Raw genomic sequence first — 17,192 nt, 5'->3', positions numbered from 1 at the left:
GCTTAATTATTTTAGAGTGATGTATAGTCTGGTCTAAAGGATTCAAGGATTATCCTAGGTCCTCCCCAGCTTTTAGTGACAGCCAGAAAGAAAATGGCCTGCATTCTGTTTGACCACAAGGCGGCGATGTGTACCTAACGGAAACCAATGCAGATTCCTCCTCAGCATGTGCCTGCCTGCTCTGTTTTGTGTACTAACTGATGTAAATGAATACAGAGCAGATTGAGGATTTGGGGATAAGGGGAGAGTCAGATGCTTTTGTTGAAGTGATATCTGGAGGAGGGAAAGCCTACTTTGCCCAGTAATTCCTTTGAACGCAGTCTGCCAGACTGCAGCTGTTTCTTTCCAGAGGCTTATGGAAGCAGAGAAATTAAGGGAAATTAGTTCCACAGTTTTTCCTGGGAAGAGAGGAAACATTTTGGGGAAGAAGAAATAGATTTAATAAAATGAATAAAACTGCCATAACTGTGTCCTGGGTGAACTCTGAAGGGGAGGCAGCATTGGTGCCAGTATGGGCTGATGGCCTTGGACACCTGTGACCTGCAGGTGTAACAGATGTAGCAAGATGCCCGCACCGTGGAAATAGCACTGGGATGGACTGTGGGCTTGCCTTTCTCTGTACCTCAGTTGACACTTTGAAAACATGCAGTTTGGACCCAGTTACTCTTAAAGTCTTATCTGTTTCTAAAAGTCTGACCACCAGCTGGCAGGCTGCTCTTATTTCTATGCTGCCAGGTCACTGGACAAAGACTCTTGTCCAAGCTTCCAGGTTGATGTAGTTTCCACGAATCCCCTGAGGTTTGGATAGTGGAGCTGGGGGCTTAGAGACAAGAGGTGGTAAAGGGGCCGACAGGGGTGGGGTTGTGCTCATCATATTCACCTCCGCTGGAAAAAAGCAGAGAAAGTGAACGCCACCTCACATGCCACAGGTCATGTCCAAAAGCCTTTGGGAGGAGTCTTCCTTTGCTTGGGTCCTTTTCAGATAGGAGTCCACAATGACACTGGTGTGATACCCTTCCGTCTGCCTGCTGTTCCTGGTATCTACCCTCCCCTTTTTGGCAATGACTTTGGTACTGGTAAAGCCTGAACACCTATTCCCCATTTCATGCCCTAACAGCACATGGCAAGCCACGTGATTTAAATAACCCGACCCACAGAATAAAACGGAGAAGCTTGGGTCTGTGGATAGGTACAACTTCATAACTGCTATTCTGAAGCTGAGTTTTAACCCATGCCATCCTGAAGGATAGCTGTCAATTAAAAGAATAGTTTACATTCACGTAGATCTGCTCTCCTAAATGCACTCTATTTTTCAGATGTCAGCTTATGACATCACAACACATTTCGACTGTTTGGGAAATACCTTTTTTTTTTTCTTCTCTTTTCTTTTCTTGAAACTTACAAGCCTTCAAAACAAGACCGTTTCCTTCTGATGAATGAAGGTGCTAATGATAGCTGGTTGTCAGGTTTACCAAGGGAGAATATGGAAACGACTACTCTGGTGACAGTTTATGGAAAAAGAAGGTGTTCCCCCAATGTTTGACATGGTAATAGACTGGGCAACCAATCTTATAAAAAGTAAGAATGCTTTTGTAAATTTGTGTGGATTATAAAATGCCCTTTCTTTACCCAAACTGTGTCTGAAAAACTTTTTTTTTTCTTCATTCTGTAAAGCTCTGAGTCTTGGTTCCCCATGTGAATGAATTTAAAACTATCCTAATTTCACACTACTTCTCTATAAAACAAATATCATATTCTTTTGGTGGGGAGGGATAGTAAAGGTATTCTGAAGTGTTAGCACATTTAATTGAAGAAAGAAAAACTACTACTTTAAAACATACAGAGGCACAAAATGAGCAGGCAAATAGCTACTAAGATGACAAGTTAGAATTCACGAAAAAGCAGACAGACGGGGCCACTCTGGTTTAATAAGAGAGCATTGCTACATCCAATGGATTTATGCATGAAAACAGTCCCGGGAATTGGGCTGACTTAAATAATTTTAAATTTCTGATAGATGCTGAATAGCAACTCTTCATCTCATTGCTCCTAGATTGTTCCCTTGGTATGAATAAGTAGAGATATTGAAACTAGCATAGGAGTAATTTTCCACATTCAGTTCTGTTGATTTCAAAGGATAGTTGGACTTGCAGATGTCATGCTGGTTAACTTATGATGGTCTAATAATTCCTAAATGCACCCCCTGGGTTTGTCAGAGTTACTTACATTTCATTTACAGACATATTACCAAACACTATTTTTAAGGTCCAGAATGGTGTTCTTATCAACAGCATTTTGTATCAGGGTTTATCAGTTACTGATTAAATTTTTTTTTTTTTTGCCACAGGTTAAATCAATTAATACATACACAAAGTCCTATAATCATAAAGCACAAAGTACATACTAATTATTATGGCCCTTAATTTTGACAATTGCTTAAATTGCCCAGATTTTCTTAATATTTTAAATCTTGTTTTTGTAGACTTTGAGAATCTTACTGGCCTAAATTACTAGAAGTCTTCTGGAACCACCTGAGGAAAATGTGAACTGCCTGAGGAAAATATTAATTTCTTGATCATTCAATTCTTAAAAATACACAAACGCCCTGGCTGATGTGGCTCAGTTGGCTGGGCATTGTCCTGTGCATTGAAAGGTTACCCGCTGGATTCCTGGTCAGGGCACATATCCCTCTTTCAGGCTCGATTCCCAGTAGGGGGCGTGCAGGAGGCAGCCAATCAATGTTTCACTCTTACATCAATGTTCCCCTTTCTCTCTCCCTTGCTTTCTCTAAAAAAAATTAAAAAATAAATAAATAAAATAAACAACCCCCCATAATTCTGTCCCCTTCTTCCATGTAACATAAAATGGAGACAAGTCCAACTTCTTTGGCTCCATTGTATAATATATTCTGTCCTGCTTTCCAATAGTCAGGTGCTCATCTTTATCACAGAAATAAGTGAAGGCTGCATTTCCTGCTCCTATTTCCTCCCCCAAAAAGAAGCTAAACATAGGCTTTCTGTTTCTCCCCACCTATTGGCAATCTCTAGTCCCTGGTAAAAAGATAAATTGATCCTAAGCCAGTACTATCCTGGATGATATGGTATCATTTTTTTCCAGTTACTAAGTAAATGAATTCTTGGGTAAGTATATCCTTGCTCTTGCTCTTGTACACAGTATTTTTAAGAACCCTACCTTAAAAATACTCCACATGCCTTTTAATACAAATGATGTGAGCAAATGCAAGAGGCAGCTACTGGAATTTCAGAAAAGAAAAAATGATATTGCGAAGCAGAGTCCGGCAAGGCAGAAAACGTAATAGGAGGGATTTTGATCGTTTGTGCTCAGCAAGATCTAACTACAAAGTCCTTTTGAAAATCACGTGGGACATTGAGAACCCGCATGATGGAGGTGGATGAGTGACTTTGTTTGAAGGTTTGGATTGGCCGATGGCTGGGACTGAGGCACAAAGGCACAGCTGTCCCCTCAGCGAGACTCACAATTCCTTCAGGGACAAAGGGCAGCTTAAGGTGCGGGGATAATATCTTGTTATTTTAGAAAAATCTCAAGACATTTTATTGAATATGAGCAACAAATATATTCTATGTACACAATCTCCTGAGATATCCCCTCCTTTTAGTTTCTAGGCAATTTTTGTCCAGAATAATTTAAACAAAATTGGAAGACCGGAGAGAAAGAGAAATAGGCTTGTTGAGGGCAGGGATGCTATGGCTTGAAGTGGGGCGGACCAAGGAAAGATGTGATGGTGGTAAAATGCTTACTGGGTTGGGTGTACAGACTGCACAACATGTTTCCCTCGATTTGAAAGAACAACAGGCTTCACTCACTCACATGGATCAGAAAGGTCCACCTGGTTAATGGGGACATTATAAGCAGAACCAGGGCCTTCGCTTGACTTTTTGAAGGAAAATGAAAAAGCGCCTACAGGACACCTCAGGGTCAGTTCTAGCCATCAAAATTCCTGACATGAAGGAATTGGACTCTATTCTTGACCTTATTTTGTAACTTTCTGAGAGTATGCCTTACCGACTTTGGTGAAGAATTGCTACAAATTTGTAGAGGGGTGCACATGTATGTATGTGTTTGTGTGTGTGTATGTGTATGGGGAGGAGAAAGTGCCACTATCTATTTTGTTCATTACAGTTAAAGCATCACTTCCTGGGAATGTTGTCAAAGGCTCAGGCCAAAGCTATCTCCGAAAGAGATTGTATAGGGACAAAGAACAAGCTCTCGGGGAAGTTTAAAAATAACCTTCCTGTGCCTCCCTCCTCTCATCTATACGTGGGACTACTGCTATATTAACAAAATAAAAAAAAATGATTCTACGTTGTAGAATTGTGGTCAAGATGAAACGAGTGAAGGTGCCTAGAAAGCGTAGATTGGTGTCACATGCTTAGTCATCACTAACTATCGGGTATTATCGTTTTATCATTAGTCAAAAGCTCTGAGTTCTAATTCTAGTTCTTCACTGTTCACTTAATACAGCTCTCACCTCTTTGCATTTCAGCTTCCTCATCTGTAAAATGGGATTAAATCTATTTGATCCAAACCTACTGGGTTTTCCCCCTCATCAAAATCTTAGATGATGAATGGGAAATACTGGGGAAAAAAATAAAGTGTTAGAAGAATGGCATATAAATATTTGTTTTAGTCTGTGGCTCTGAGCCTTGGTATTATCCTACACCCTGCATAATGCTAGACGTGACAGTGATATATCACATCAGGAGCTAGTTCATGAAGATACCTCTTATAATAGGTTGGACAGCATTGTGGAAACAAATGCCCCACACAGAGAGGGGCATATGGAGAAATACAGGTAATGGCATAAATCCACCTGGCATGGGGGAAAAGCCTGGAGCTCTACTATCCAAAGCACTATGTTCAACAAAAGCGTCTAACACCACGGAGATCGAAGATAAACCGCAGCTGCATAGTAAGCAGAGATGTCAGAGTTAAAAGACACACACACACACACACACACACACACACACACACACACACACACTCTGGGGCATCTGGCAGGGTCAGGGGTGCTCTGGCAGCTCATGCAATGCAAAACAGAGGCGCTTTGTAATCACAGGAAGCAGTCAAGACAGGGCCTCCGACCTGCAGTCGAGAGGGTTCTTACCTTTTTGACATCCCTGACCAAGTGGTACAATGTGTTTGAGGGCCCATGTCTCTGAAAACAATAAAGAAGAATCAAATGGTTTTGCTAGCCGGGCTCTTACTGCGAGGCAAGGAGGATCTGGAAGGAAGGGGCTGGCTGGTGAGGGATAGTCAATCAGATGAATCTTGTTGTAGTTGCTCAGTTGTGCCTGTCTTTTCTAAAGAAACGCACTGGCAGATTTTGGACTTGGGGTTCCTCAAGAAAACAGCATTTGAGGCTCTGGGTTCAAGCTCTATAAAGGAAGCCATCACCGCTGTAGACAGCTCAGCCAAGACATCGCTTAAGGGGCTAGTTTTGCAGCAGGGGGAGGCCAAGGGGCCAGTTGACCGCATTGGAAATACACTTCGGCACATTGCCAATCACATCTTCCTTATTACCCACATTGAATGAGAAATTGTGTAAGGCAGTGGTTGATAAACTTCTTTAGGAAATACCCAGGTGGTCAATATTTTAGAATATGTGGGGCATAGGGTCTTCATGGCAGCTGCTCAACTCTGCCGTGGTGTGGAAGCAGTCGGAGATGGCACCTAAACAAAGGACTTGGCCTATGTTTCAACATAACTTTATTTGTGGACACAAAAAGAGAGTAAAATTTCATATAATTTGGATTTCACAAAATATCATTCTTCTTTTGATATTTCAAACACTGAAAATGTAAAAAAAACAACCACCAAAAACCAAAAACAAAACAACCTTCTCAGCTCCTAGGCCATACAAAATTAGGCAGCAAGCTGGATTTGGCTGTTGGGTGGTAGTTTGCTAAATCTGGTCTAAAGAAAAGGCCACAGGAAGTCTGGGAAAAGAGGCTTGGGAAAAAGATGTATGTTTGCTTAAGGCAGGGGTGGGAAATGTAGGCCTGTGGGCTGTGGGCTGCATTAAAGCCCCCAGAATCACTTGGTCTGGCCTGCCACAGCAACCACAGGTGGACTCGAAATTCAATGAATCTAGGAGTGTTTTTTTGTTTTTGTTTTTTTTCTGGTGACGTAAATTTATATTAAGTGAATTAGATTAAGCAAACAATGTTATACATATCCAAATGGCTCCTGGCAGAAAAAAAGGTTTCCCACCCCTGGCTTAAGAAAGAATAAAATGAAATGGTTTGCCACCCCATTGTCTTTCAGGAATAGGCATGCTGGATAAAATATGGGATGCCTAGTTAAATTTGAATTCCAGATAGACAGTGAATTATTTCTAACATAAGTATGCCCCATGCAATATTTGGGACCCAATTATACTAAAAACTAGAGGCCTGATGTATGAAATTTGTGCATGGGATGGGGTGGGAGAGTGTGTTCCCCAGCCCAGCCTGCACCCTCTCTAGTCTGGGACCACTCAAAGGATGTCTGACTGCCAGTTTAAGCCAGATCCCACTGTAGGATAGGGCCTAAATGGGCAGTCGGACATCCCTCTCACAATCCAGGACTGCTGGCTCCCAACTGCTTGCCTGCCTGCCTGCCTTTCTGATTGCCCCTAACCACTTCTGCCTGCCAGCCTGAACACCTCCTAACCACTCCCCTGCCAGTCTGATCAAGGCCTAATTGCTCCCCGGCCAATTGCCCCTATCTACCCTCTCCTGCCAATCTGATAACCCCTAACTTCCCTCCCCTGCAGGCCTGGAACTCCCCAACTGCCCTCCCCTACAGGTCTAGGTTCCCCTCAACTGCCCTCTCCTGTAAACCTGGTGCCCCTCAACATCCCTTCCCTGCAGGCCTGGGTCCCCCCGAACAACCCTCCCCTGCAGGCCTGGTCCCCCCCACTACCCTCCCCTACTGGCCATCTTGTGTCCACATTGGGGCAGCCATCTTTTACCACATGGGGGAGGACATCTTGGGTATTGTAGTGATGGTCAATTTGCATATTACTCTTTTAATAGATAGGATTATTTGTTGTTTGTCTGAAATTTAAATTCAACTGGGCATCCTGTATTTTTATTTGCTAAATCTGATGACCCTATGAAATTATCTCAGACAGTGATGGCAAACCCTTAAGCAAGGCTGAAACACTTTCAAGGACTGAAACCATCCCCTTTTATGGCCTCAATGACCTACCTGCCCACTCAAGCAGACATGCTCATCAGAGCTTGTTCCACTGAAGGATGCAGGCCCATAGGTAGTAAACATGGAGACTGTGGAGTCAGAATGCCTGGCTCCACTTGGCTCTGCTGCTGACCAGCTGCAACCACAGGCAAGCTACTTCACTATGACTCAGTATTACCATTTTTAAAATGGGGCTAGCATTTTGTGAAATTTACCTATGAAGCCACCTGGTCCTGGGCTTTTCTTTGTTGGGAGTTTTTTTTTTGTTTGTTTGTTTGTTTTTAAATTACCAATCCAATCTCCTTACTTGTTATTAATCTGTTCACATTTTAAAGTTCTTTATGATTCAGACTTGGTTGATTGCATATTTCTACATGTGTCCATTTCCTTTATAGCTAATCGTTGGTCTTTTTGTAGGGATGAAAGGTTGGGCCTCCTGTGTCACCATCTTGGTTTATTGTTCTTACTAAAAGTCTCAGTATGCTGAACAAAAAAATAAAATAAAAAATAAAATAATCTACGGGGAAAAGAGAAACCTGGAAACACTCTGCTAAACTCATTTCTACTTTCATCAGTGGGAGTAAGATAGAGCCAGAATGGCATCATCTAACACCTAAGCTGGCTGGGAATAGGTCAATAATTTTAATCTCATTAGTACTGTAGGTGGTGAAGTAGAGAAGTGCTATGACAGATGAAGGGAAGAATAATCTCTAAGAAGCTTTAGGTCAGTACTAGCTTCTTTCTTCATCTATTATAGGAGTTTTGCGACCTTGAATAAATCAATTCACTGTTTGGCCTCTGTTTTCTCATCTGTAAAATGGGGGAGTGCAATTTCTACATTTTAAACATCACTGGATTTTAGTGAGTATCAGCTCAGGGCCAATGTACTTAATTCATTGAATACTCTCAAAAGCTTCACAAATAGTAATTGCTTTTTTATGATTGCTCCTCGATATCCCTAGTGAATGAATTAAAAAATCATTATAAAACAACAATTATTTTTCGGTAACCCTACGCAAGAGGTTTTTATATTTTATTCCTAGCTCGGAGGATAACAAGATGGTGCTGGATAATTAATTTTCCTCCTTTGATGCTTGGAGTGAAATCAATTCTTCTTTGCTGATTGCCTCAAACAGCCTCTGGCTTACAAATATACTATGTTCTAATTTCATTGTCCTGGTGATTTGGTGTAAGAACCTGAGAATGTTACCTTTTGGTGATCGCATAATTTTCTGCCGTAGGTGCTGACAACTGAGCAGTTAAAACAAGTGGAGTCTTGGTGACTCGGTGTTGCTTGTCTACACCGGTGAGAGGGAGCATTTGTGAAGAATGATCCATGCATTTGGAGGGCAGGGAGGAGACTCACAGGCATGTAGGGGAGCAGCAGAAGGCAAAACAACAAAACAAAACAAAAAATGAAGAGAAAGTAAAAAGCCTTAGCTTGGTCCTACCGTATTGTACAATTCCTCTAGTCTGGAGATGGTGAGAAAACGGTGCATGCTTACTCCATTTTCTATGAGTAATTTCACAAAATCCACTCTGTCCAGAACTAGGGCATCCAACATGGCTTGTTCCAAAGACCCGACCTGCAAATCAAGTCACTGAGTTAGCCTGCCCCGGGCTCTACAGGTGCAGTTCTTCAGCATTAACCTAACAGCTGAGACATGGATGCCTCTGACATCTGGCAAACCTTCAGCACATCCAAGAGCGTGCTAGCAAGACTGCTTCCAACTCTGCTTTTGAGACAGTGACAATCTCTCCTGTGTTTTGGGTCTTGTCTTTGAAAATAGAATTCAAGGATTTCTAGTTGCTAAAGATATAATTTGAATCTCAAAATCGGCCCCCCTCGCTCTTTCTCTCTCACTCTCCTGAGAAGGTACAAGGGTTTATAAGGCTTTTCCTCTCCTAACTCTCTGGCCAAACTTCTGCAGCACCATTGAAGTGCTAAAGTGTGTACTTGGTTGTCTTTGTTTTCCTCTTTCTTGGGCTCTGAATTGGACCCTGGCTGGCTTGAGAAGAGGGACCCTTGTAAGCAGACTAGAAAGTAGGTTGTTCTATTTTTTTAATTTTTTAATATTTTTTTTTAGTTAAGTGATGCCACTTTGCCTATGTCTCAGAGACACAACAACTGATTAGGTCCTTTGGCTTGTCTGTTAAGGTTTTATTTAATTCCTTTTACAAAACTTTCTGTGTCCAGACTCCTTGACACATTTTTCCACAGCAGCAATGCCCTCGTGGCACTGAACCAAGGCAGGGATTCCATCCTAGGCAGGTGCTCTGGGGGAAGGAAGGGTTAAAAAAGACCTGTACAGTAATTCCAGGCACAGAAGTCTACCAGTTACCTCCTGGGGATACATGCACACGTCACCCAATGGCCAATTTCCCAAGTTTTTGTTGTTGGTAGTGTCGATGAGGGAAATAAACCAGGAACAGTTATGTAAAGCACTGGCTCCTTCTGTGCTGCACTTGGGAAGAGGGAGGGCCTGTGCTCAGCCACTGGGACCAGATGGCACCTGCCTGGGGAAGCTTGCTAATTCTGCATCCTGAGGTGCTGCCCAGCCATGCACCAGCACAGGTTGTTGCCACTACTTGGAAGCAGCAACCTCAAAGACAACCAGAGTCAAATTGCTAACCACAATTGTTAATTCCTTCCTTTATTGTAATGGATGCAATTTTGTATTCTGTATATATTTTTAGACATTTAAAAGGAATAGCATCATTTGCTGCTGAAAGTTGCTATCAAAGGCCGCTCAGAGATGGAAATGGTGGGAACCTTTTGAGTTGTGCTTAGCCACATGTTCCACCAGGTGGCGGTGATTTCCTAGCTCATTTACATCCTAAAGAAAAGGCAGCAGTTTCCCCAGTTGCTCTCAGAGGCCCTTTAAGGAAGTACCCTTGCCCAAGCAAGTGGTGGGCTTTTCAGGGGCAACAGCTTATACTCTACCGGCCACTGTTGCCCATAAATAAAGATCTGGCTGCGAGCGATGTCGACTCGGTTCCAGGCTAAGGCCAAGCTCAGTTGGTCAGGGGCAGAGGCATTGGCTCCTGTAGACAAGTAAAGGGAAAGAGAGAGAAAGAGAAAACAACGATGAGTTCATTATACTAAGAGGAACCATGCCATTACTCTTCCGTCAATACCCCTCTTCTGAAAAGCAGAATCAGTTGTACAGTAGGGTTTCTCCAAACTCGGCACTATTGACAGTTCATTGTGGGGGCTATCCTGTAATTGTGGAATATTTAGCAGCATCTTTGGACTCAACCCATTAGATGCCAACAGCACCTCTTTGTAAAGCCATGACCATCAAAAATGTCTCTATGCATTGCTAAATTCCCCCAGGAGTGAAGGGAGACAAATCAGCCATTAAGAATCACTGCTGGTAGAAAGGCAGATTAATATTCAGAGTGATGGCTAAGAGGAAAAAAGGAAGATGCTACCTTGAGGGGCTTGGTAGAGAAGAGAAGGGTCTTCTTAGGTGACAGGGATGCTGGCTGTGCTTATAGCAGAAGTGAAAGGGCCACCGGAGAGGGAGGCATTGGGAAATGTGAAAGAAGAAAGCAAACATATGATGGATGAGACCCTGGAGAATGGAGGCCAAGAAGAGAGGTCTTCAGAGTAAAGAAGAAAAACAAAGAGGCTGAGTGAAGAAAATAATATTCATAAGTGGAAGAGGATGATAGAAGAAAACTTGGGTGAACAAAAACAGTATCAGAGAAGTAAGAGAGGTACCACCTGCTAAGACTGAGAAGGAATGGCAGCTTGAAGAGAAAGGAGGAACATGGAGGCTTAAGGAATGAGGCAGTTTCAGAGCAGAGTTGGGGCCCACTTGAGAGATGACATCCCAAACATGTCATGGCACCAATGGATATGCATTGCTGGGAATATTTATTTAGGGACTTGAGCATCAGTGTTGGGGAACATTTTTTTTTTTTTAAGTCTGAGGGTTAAACTAGAGCCCATATATAACTTTATAAAATGGTCTTGAAATTTTATTTATTTAAAATATTTTGATTCTTTTTAGAGAGATAGGAAGGGAGTGGGAAAGAGAGAGTGAATATTCACCAGCTGCCTCCTGCATACCCTCTACTGAGGATGAGCCTGAAACCTTAGTATATGCTCTGACTAAAATCAAAACCAGCAACCTTTCGGTGCATGGGACCACGCTGAACCAATTGGTCAAGGTAGAGAACAATTTTTTAATTCCCTGAGGATCATTAAATACTTCAATGGGTTGTAGAGAGCTGTGGACTCTCTTTGGGAGCTTCCACATAGAAAAAGTTAGGTGCAGGGGCCTGACATGGCCGGGGATCTCCCTTCTCCGTGGCCAGCACGGAAAGAGAGATGAAATTGGTTCTTCGTAGAGGCAGCCAGGGACTGAGAAATAAAGAAATGAAGAGAGTTGATGCAGAAATAGGTTTAAGCTGGGCCCCAGGTGGGTCGCAGACCTCCTCTGCTGGAGAGACTGACAACCCCTGAGCCACACAGCACACTATTTATTCTCCAATACACACAGGAGGGGTTTTTCACAGGAAAAACAAGGAGCCTGGGAGGGGCCAGGTCCCATCCACTCCTTCCTGCCTGACAAACACAAGCCAGGAACTAAGAACATCTCCAGGGCAGGAAGGTAACTGACACGATTCTGTCAATATCCTAGGCTCAGTCAACAATAGTCTAAAGAATGTCCAGGTATTTTCCAGGGGCTCCCTACAGTTAGGTGTGTCATCTGAGCAGGATAGTTTTTTTTTTTAAAATATATTTCATTGATTTTTTACAGAGAGGAGGAGAGAGGGATAGAGAGTTAGAACCAAAGCTGATCGATGAGAGAGAATCATCGATCAGCTGCCTCTTGCACACCCCCTACTGGGGATGTGCCCTCAACCATGGTACATGCCCTTGACCAGAATCGAACCTGGGACCCTTCAGCCCGAAGGCCGACGCTCTATCCATTGAGTCAAACCTGTTTCGGCTGAGCAGGATAGTTTTAAGTCTGGTCCTGCTTGATAAACTAGAGTGGCAGATGGGGCAGGATTTTCTAGCCTTTGTAATGTCCTAAGTAGGGCCATCATTCTTGAAAATAGGATAATGCAATCCATTTCTACATTAGTTGAACATTTTTTTCTTGTTGGAGTCTTGGGACCTTTCCGTTTCTTATTTAAAGAATATTGTCTGGATTAAATAGTCTTCTTAAGGATTGTATTTATTTCCATCAGTTTATTTTTTATGTAAATATTGCAACTAAATGTGATAGGGGTCTCAGTCAATGAAAGGTGACCAATTCATTCATTTAAAGACACTAGTTTCTCAAAAAGTAAATACATTTAATAAATAGATATCAGATTCTCTATTTATATGAAAACCAGGAAGGTAAAATGAAACTAATTGAAATGTGACTTGGGTTGGCTATCATGTGACTTGGGTTGCTAGGATACACCTTCGATTGTCTCTGAGAGCACAGACACTACCTACCCTGGAGAACCTCTCAGGAATGTGGCTGCTACATGGAGCAAAACCAAATTAGAGGCTTGGAGCACATACATAAAAAGTAGATGAGGCCTGTGTATAATTTATTCTTTGCTCTATTTTCTTGCCCTGAATGATAACTATCACTTCTTGGTAAAAATAACTTTGGTGAACGCTCAGGAGAAAGTTAAAAGGGAGTAGGAAAACTTGCATTAACTTTAGCTAAAGAAATTCAGATTTGGCTTGTAACAGGCAGCTGAGTGAAACAGCCCTTTGCAGGAAGTTGGGGTTTTCTTTCTTGGCGAATTTTTAATAAATAAGAAAGATAATAACAACTAATACTTCTTTCATACTTGACTTGTGCCATGAACTGTTTCTAAGTGTTAATGTATTAAATTCACAGAACAAGCTATGAGGTGCCATTATTAGTATTTTACAGACGAGAAAACGGAGGCATAGAAACTTGTCCAATGTGAATTATCTAGGAAGTGCCAGAGATGAGATTCAAACCCAGGCAGTCTGGTTTCAGAACAGACTTTTTTTTAACTCATAAAAACTTAGAAAATGTTATTGAACTCATGATACTCGCACACAAAGAGATGTAGGCAGACAGGCTTTTGTGTCCTCTTTCTAAAACAACCCACACTGCACGAATGAGGTGAGCCAGAATATTCTCTACTGCTGTGTGATTAGGGCCAAAATTGTTAAAATAATGAAATTTAAAATGGTAATTTTAGCCCTAACTGGTTTGGCTCAGTGGATAGAGCATCAGCCTGCAGACTGAAGGGTCCCAAGTTCGATTCCAGTCAAGGGCATGTACCTTGGTGGCAGGCACATCCCCAGTAGGAGGTATGCAGGAGGCAGCTGATCGATCTTTCACTGTCATCGATGTTTCTAACTCTCTATCCCTCTCCCTTCCTCTCTGTAAAAAAATCAATTAAATGTATTAAAAAAACACAGTAATTTTAAATTCCTCTGAAAACAATAATTGGCATTTCACTTTGTATTTCTGTAGGCTGTTTATCAATAAAGTAGGCTTGGCATTCTGAAATGCAGAGGGGCATGAAAATTTTGCCAAACCCAGGGGTCTCTTTCATTGGTGTGTTTTTAGCATTTTGCTTACTCTTTATATTACACATAAACTAATGTATATTATGGCATTATACACCTATCACATGTAGGTCTTTGAAGCCTTTTAGAATGTAAGAGGTCATTTTTCCCTGATATTAGGAATGGCCTCACAGGCCTCTGGGAGAACTGAATGAGATACAGCCAGACTGGGGGTGGAGGAGGTGAGATACTGGCTTGGCTCAATTCTGATCCAGGCCAGGGTGCCCTTTCCTGAGGAGCAGCTGGGTGCTGAATGGAAACAGGGGCTGTAACAACTCCTTTGGGTGGAAGGGAAGGGCCCCTGAGCTTACTTATTGCCTGTGGGTGTTTGGAAATTTCCGTATCCTCTCCAATATTTAGTTTCTTCATGTATATAAACAAGATCAATACTATTGCCCTCACAGGATTGATTTGGAAGGTTTAATAGAATAATAAGGGGAAAATTGCTTTGTTAAGGTAAAACACTGTGCGAGTATTTTCAGTGTTTTACATATTTCCGACAATAAGTTTACCAGATTGGTATTGAATACATTTATCAGGTTAACAATGCTGCCGCCATGCAGACTCTCCTGGGTGCAGGGCAATGGCCAGCCGGACTATGATTACGGCTCCGCTGTGGCCCCTGGGAATGATTAGGTGTTATCGAATTTTCATCAGAGGAGCACTTACGGTATAGTGAAGTAGTCCTTCTCAGGATTAAGAACTGAGGTCCCTAAATCACCCAGGGTTTATAAGCATGACAGAATCACCAGTGGCATTAGGAGTAGTCCTCTGACAGAGCTTGGGGAGCCGATCAAATGCTACCTTTTGTTGAGGTTTTTTTCTTTAGACACTCCCCTGAGTGAAGCTTGTAAGGTGCTAAGATCGACAGAAGAAGAGGTAAATTTGTTACAATGAAAGAGCCTCGATTTAGATATAAATGCTCTGTTTGGATTCTAAGAACATGATTAGCCGAAATTGGTTTGGCTCAGTGCATAGAGCATCGAATCTGGGACCTTTCAGTCCTCAGGCCGTGGATAGAGCATCCGCCTGAGGACTGAAAGGTCCTGGATTCGATTCCGGTCAAGGGCATGTACCTTGGTTGCGGGCACATCCCCAGTGTGTGCAGGAGGCAGCTGGTCAATGTTTCTAACTCTCTATCCCTCTCTCTTTCTCTCTGTAAAAAATTAATACAAATATATTATAAAAAAAAAGAACATGATTATTTCCTAAGAATGTAAGTTAAGAAGACTGATTATGTATGTGTGCCTGGGCAGCTTAGGCCAGGGACACGGGGTGTTTTCTAAGGAGCCACAACCACGCTCAGTCAGGAAAGGGCATCTGGCCCCTCCCCTGTGGTGTGACAGGAGACCCCTCCTGGGCGTGGCACCTGCTGCCAGCTGCTCAGGGACTTGCTGCATCTTCCCTGGCCTGTCCGAGGTGGCCCAGGGCTCCCCTGGGACTGAAGGCTCCCCTTCCTCCTCTTGGCACAGTATCCTGCCTGCAATGACAGCTGGACTCTTTCTCTCATGGGTCCTTACACTTCCTAACCACTGGGTCTAAGCTTTTTTCTTTTCTCTTATTTAATTAGTCTGAGTCTTCTGTGTAAGGTCTCAGAGCTAGAATACTAGACCTTTATGGACCAAAGCTATACGAAAAGCTTACAAAGTCAGGTTGTCTAGGTAATGATACCTGTCAAGGGTTTCTGCAGTAAATATTGCCACTGCTTTTTCATGCCCCAATAAAATATGCAAGCTGAAAGGACAAATGAATTCTATGGCTTATGATTAATAACACTGTAAGGCATCATGCTACTTCCTTCTTTGTTGCTGACCTATCTACCTATGGGTCCTCTTTATCGTGCCCTTTCTGCAATAAAAGAAGCCAATACCTCACAAAATTTCCCATTGACATGCTAAAAAATGTAATGCAAGTGTTTCTGTATTATGCACAATATGCAAAACTGAGAAACATTATCAACGCAAGATGGAATAAAAGAAAGAAAGAAAGCATCTATTGTATCTATTGGATTATTCTGCTTGCTTGTGATATGAGAAATATGAATTCATTTCTACCTCTTGGTAATTAAAATAATTGTATTCTCCATATTGTGATTTTTAGCAGGATTTTATAGAAACATAAGCTCTGTCGGAAACTGGTTTGGCTCAGTGGATAGAACGTTGGCCTGCGGGCTGAGGGGTCCCAGGTTCGAATCTGGTCAAGGGCAAGTATCTTGGTTGAGGGCACATCCCCAGTGGGGGTTGTGCAGGAGGCAGCTGATCGATGCTTCTCTCTCATCGATGTTTCTGACTTTCTACCACTCTTCTTTCCCCTCTGTAAAAAAATCAATAAAATATTAAACAAGAACAAAAAAAAATATGCTCTGGAGTTCTGGGACATTTGCTGAAATTGTTGCATTGATGATTCCTAACTTTAGGTATTTTTTTCTTTTACTCATTGTCTCTTTATTTGAAAAGGTAATCCAGGGACCGTTTTGTACTTTACTTTTACTAAAGTTATGCATGCAGAGATTTGTTATAAAAATCACAACTCTCGCCCTAGCTGGTCTGGCTCAGTAGATAGAGCTTCAGATTGCAGATTGAAGGGCCCCGGGTTTGATTCTGGTCCAGGGCACATGCCCAGTTTGCAGTTGCAGGCTCAATCCCCAGTAGGGGGCATGCAGGAGGCAGCCAATCAATGATTCTCTCTAATCATTGATGTTTCTATCCCCTCTCTCTCTCCCTTCCTCTCTGAAGTCAATAAAAATATATTTTAAAAAATCACAAATCTCATCACCCCAGTTCTCTTTCCCCATAGGCAATCATTCATTTCTAGTAGCTGATTATTTTGGTTCTCCTTGGTAATTGGCCTTCAAAGAGAGTTTCCAAGGGACTCTATGTCCCAGTATTCACACTCTTAGTATTTCCCCACTCCTGCACTGAATCTGGGCTGGTCTTGTGACTGGCGTTAGCCAGTAGAATGTAGCAGAAGTGACACTGCCAGTTAGACTTAAGCCTAAGGGAGGTCTGATAGCTCCTGCTTTCTCCTCCTACACCTGGTGCACAACTGTCACCTTGACCCTCTCCTTCCTCATCATCCAGGGATTTCCAACACCTCTCTCCTATGTCAGAGCTCATGTCTTGTATGTTCCATGTTTTCTGTTTTGTTTTGTTTCCTCTTTCATTTTGGTGGGGCCCATGCTTCAGTAATTTCCAAAGAAGGTGGTTCATGGGAATTGAAGTTTTTGATGACTCATGTCTGGCAATGTCTTTATTCTACTTTCACAAGTGACTGGTAGATTAGATATAGAACTTAAGGTTGCAAACAAATGTTCTTCCAAAAATTTAAGTCATTTTCAACTGAAATATTTTACTGTTCAACCACAGTTTACCCCCATCCCATTTTGAATCTAAAATAAAGTGAA

At 42.3% G+C, this 17,192-nt stretch overlaps 1 protein-coding gene across 14 annotated transcripts in view; it reads right to left on the bottom strand.

Moving 5' to 3' along the window:
* TRPM3 (transient receptor potential cation channel subfamily M member 3) overlaps positions 1–17,192 on the bottom strand; it is a 662,437-nt gene that overhangs the window by 86,417 nt on the left and 558,828 nt on the right. For all 14 annotated transcript variants that reach the window (XM_084899451.1, XM_084899455.1, XM_084899457.1 and 11 more), the window contains 3 exons: positions 10,166–10,266; positions 8,673–8,807; positions 5,147–5,197 (listed from right to left, as the gene is read on the bottom strand). In XM_084899451.1, coding sequence (XP_084755577.1) covers positions 5,147–5,197; positions 8,673–8,807; positions 10,166–10,266 — 287 coding nt within the window. The remainder of the gene's footprint in view (positions 1–5,146; positions 5,198–8,672; positions 8,808–10,165; positions 10,267–17,192) is intronic.

Source organism: Pipistrellus hanaki (assembly GCF_964339955.1).
Source record: "Pipistrellus hanaki genome assembly, chromosome: 11".
In the NCBI taxonomy this organism is placed as follows: domain Eukaryota; kingdom Metazoa; phylum Chordata; class Mammalia; order Chiroptera; family Vespertilionidae; genus Pipistrellus; species Pipistrellus hanaki.
The sequence above is the reverse complement of the archived record's forward strand: the minus strand, read 5'-3'. Positions and strand labels throughout refer to the sequence as shown.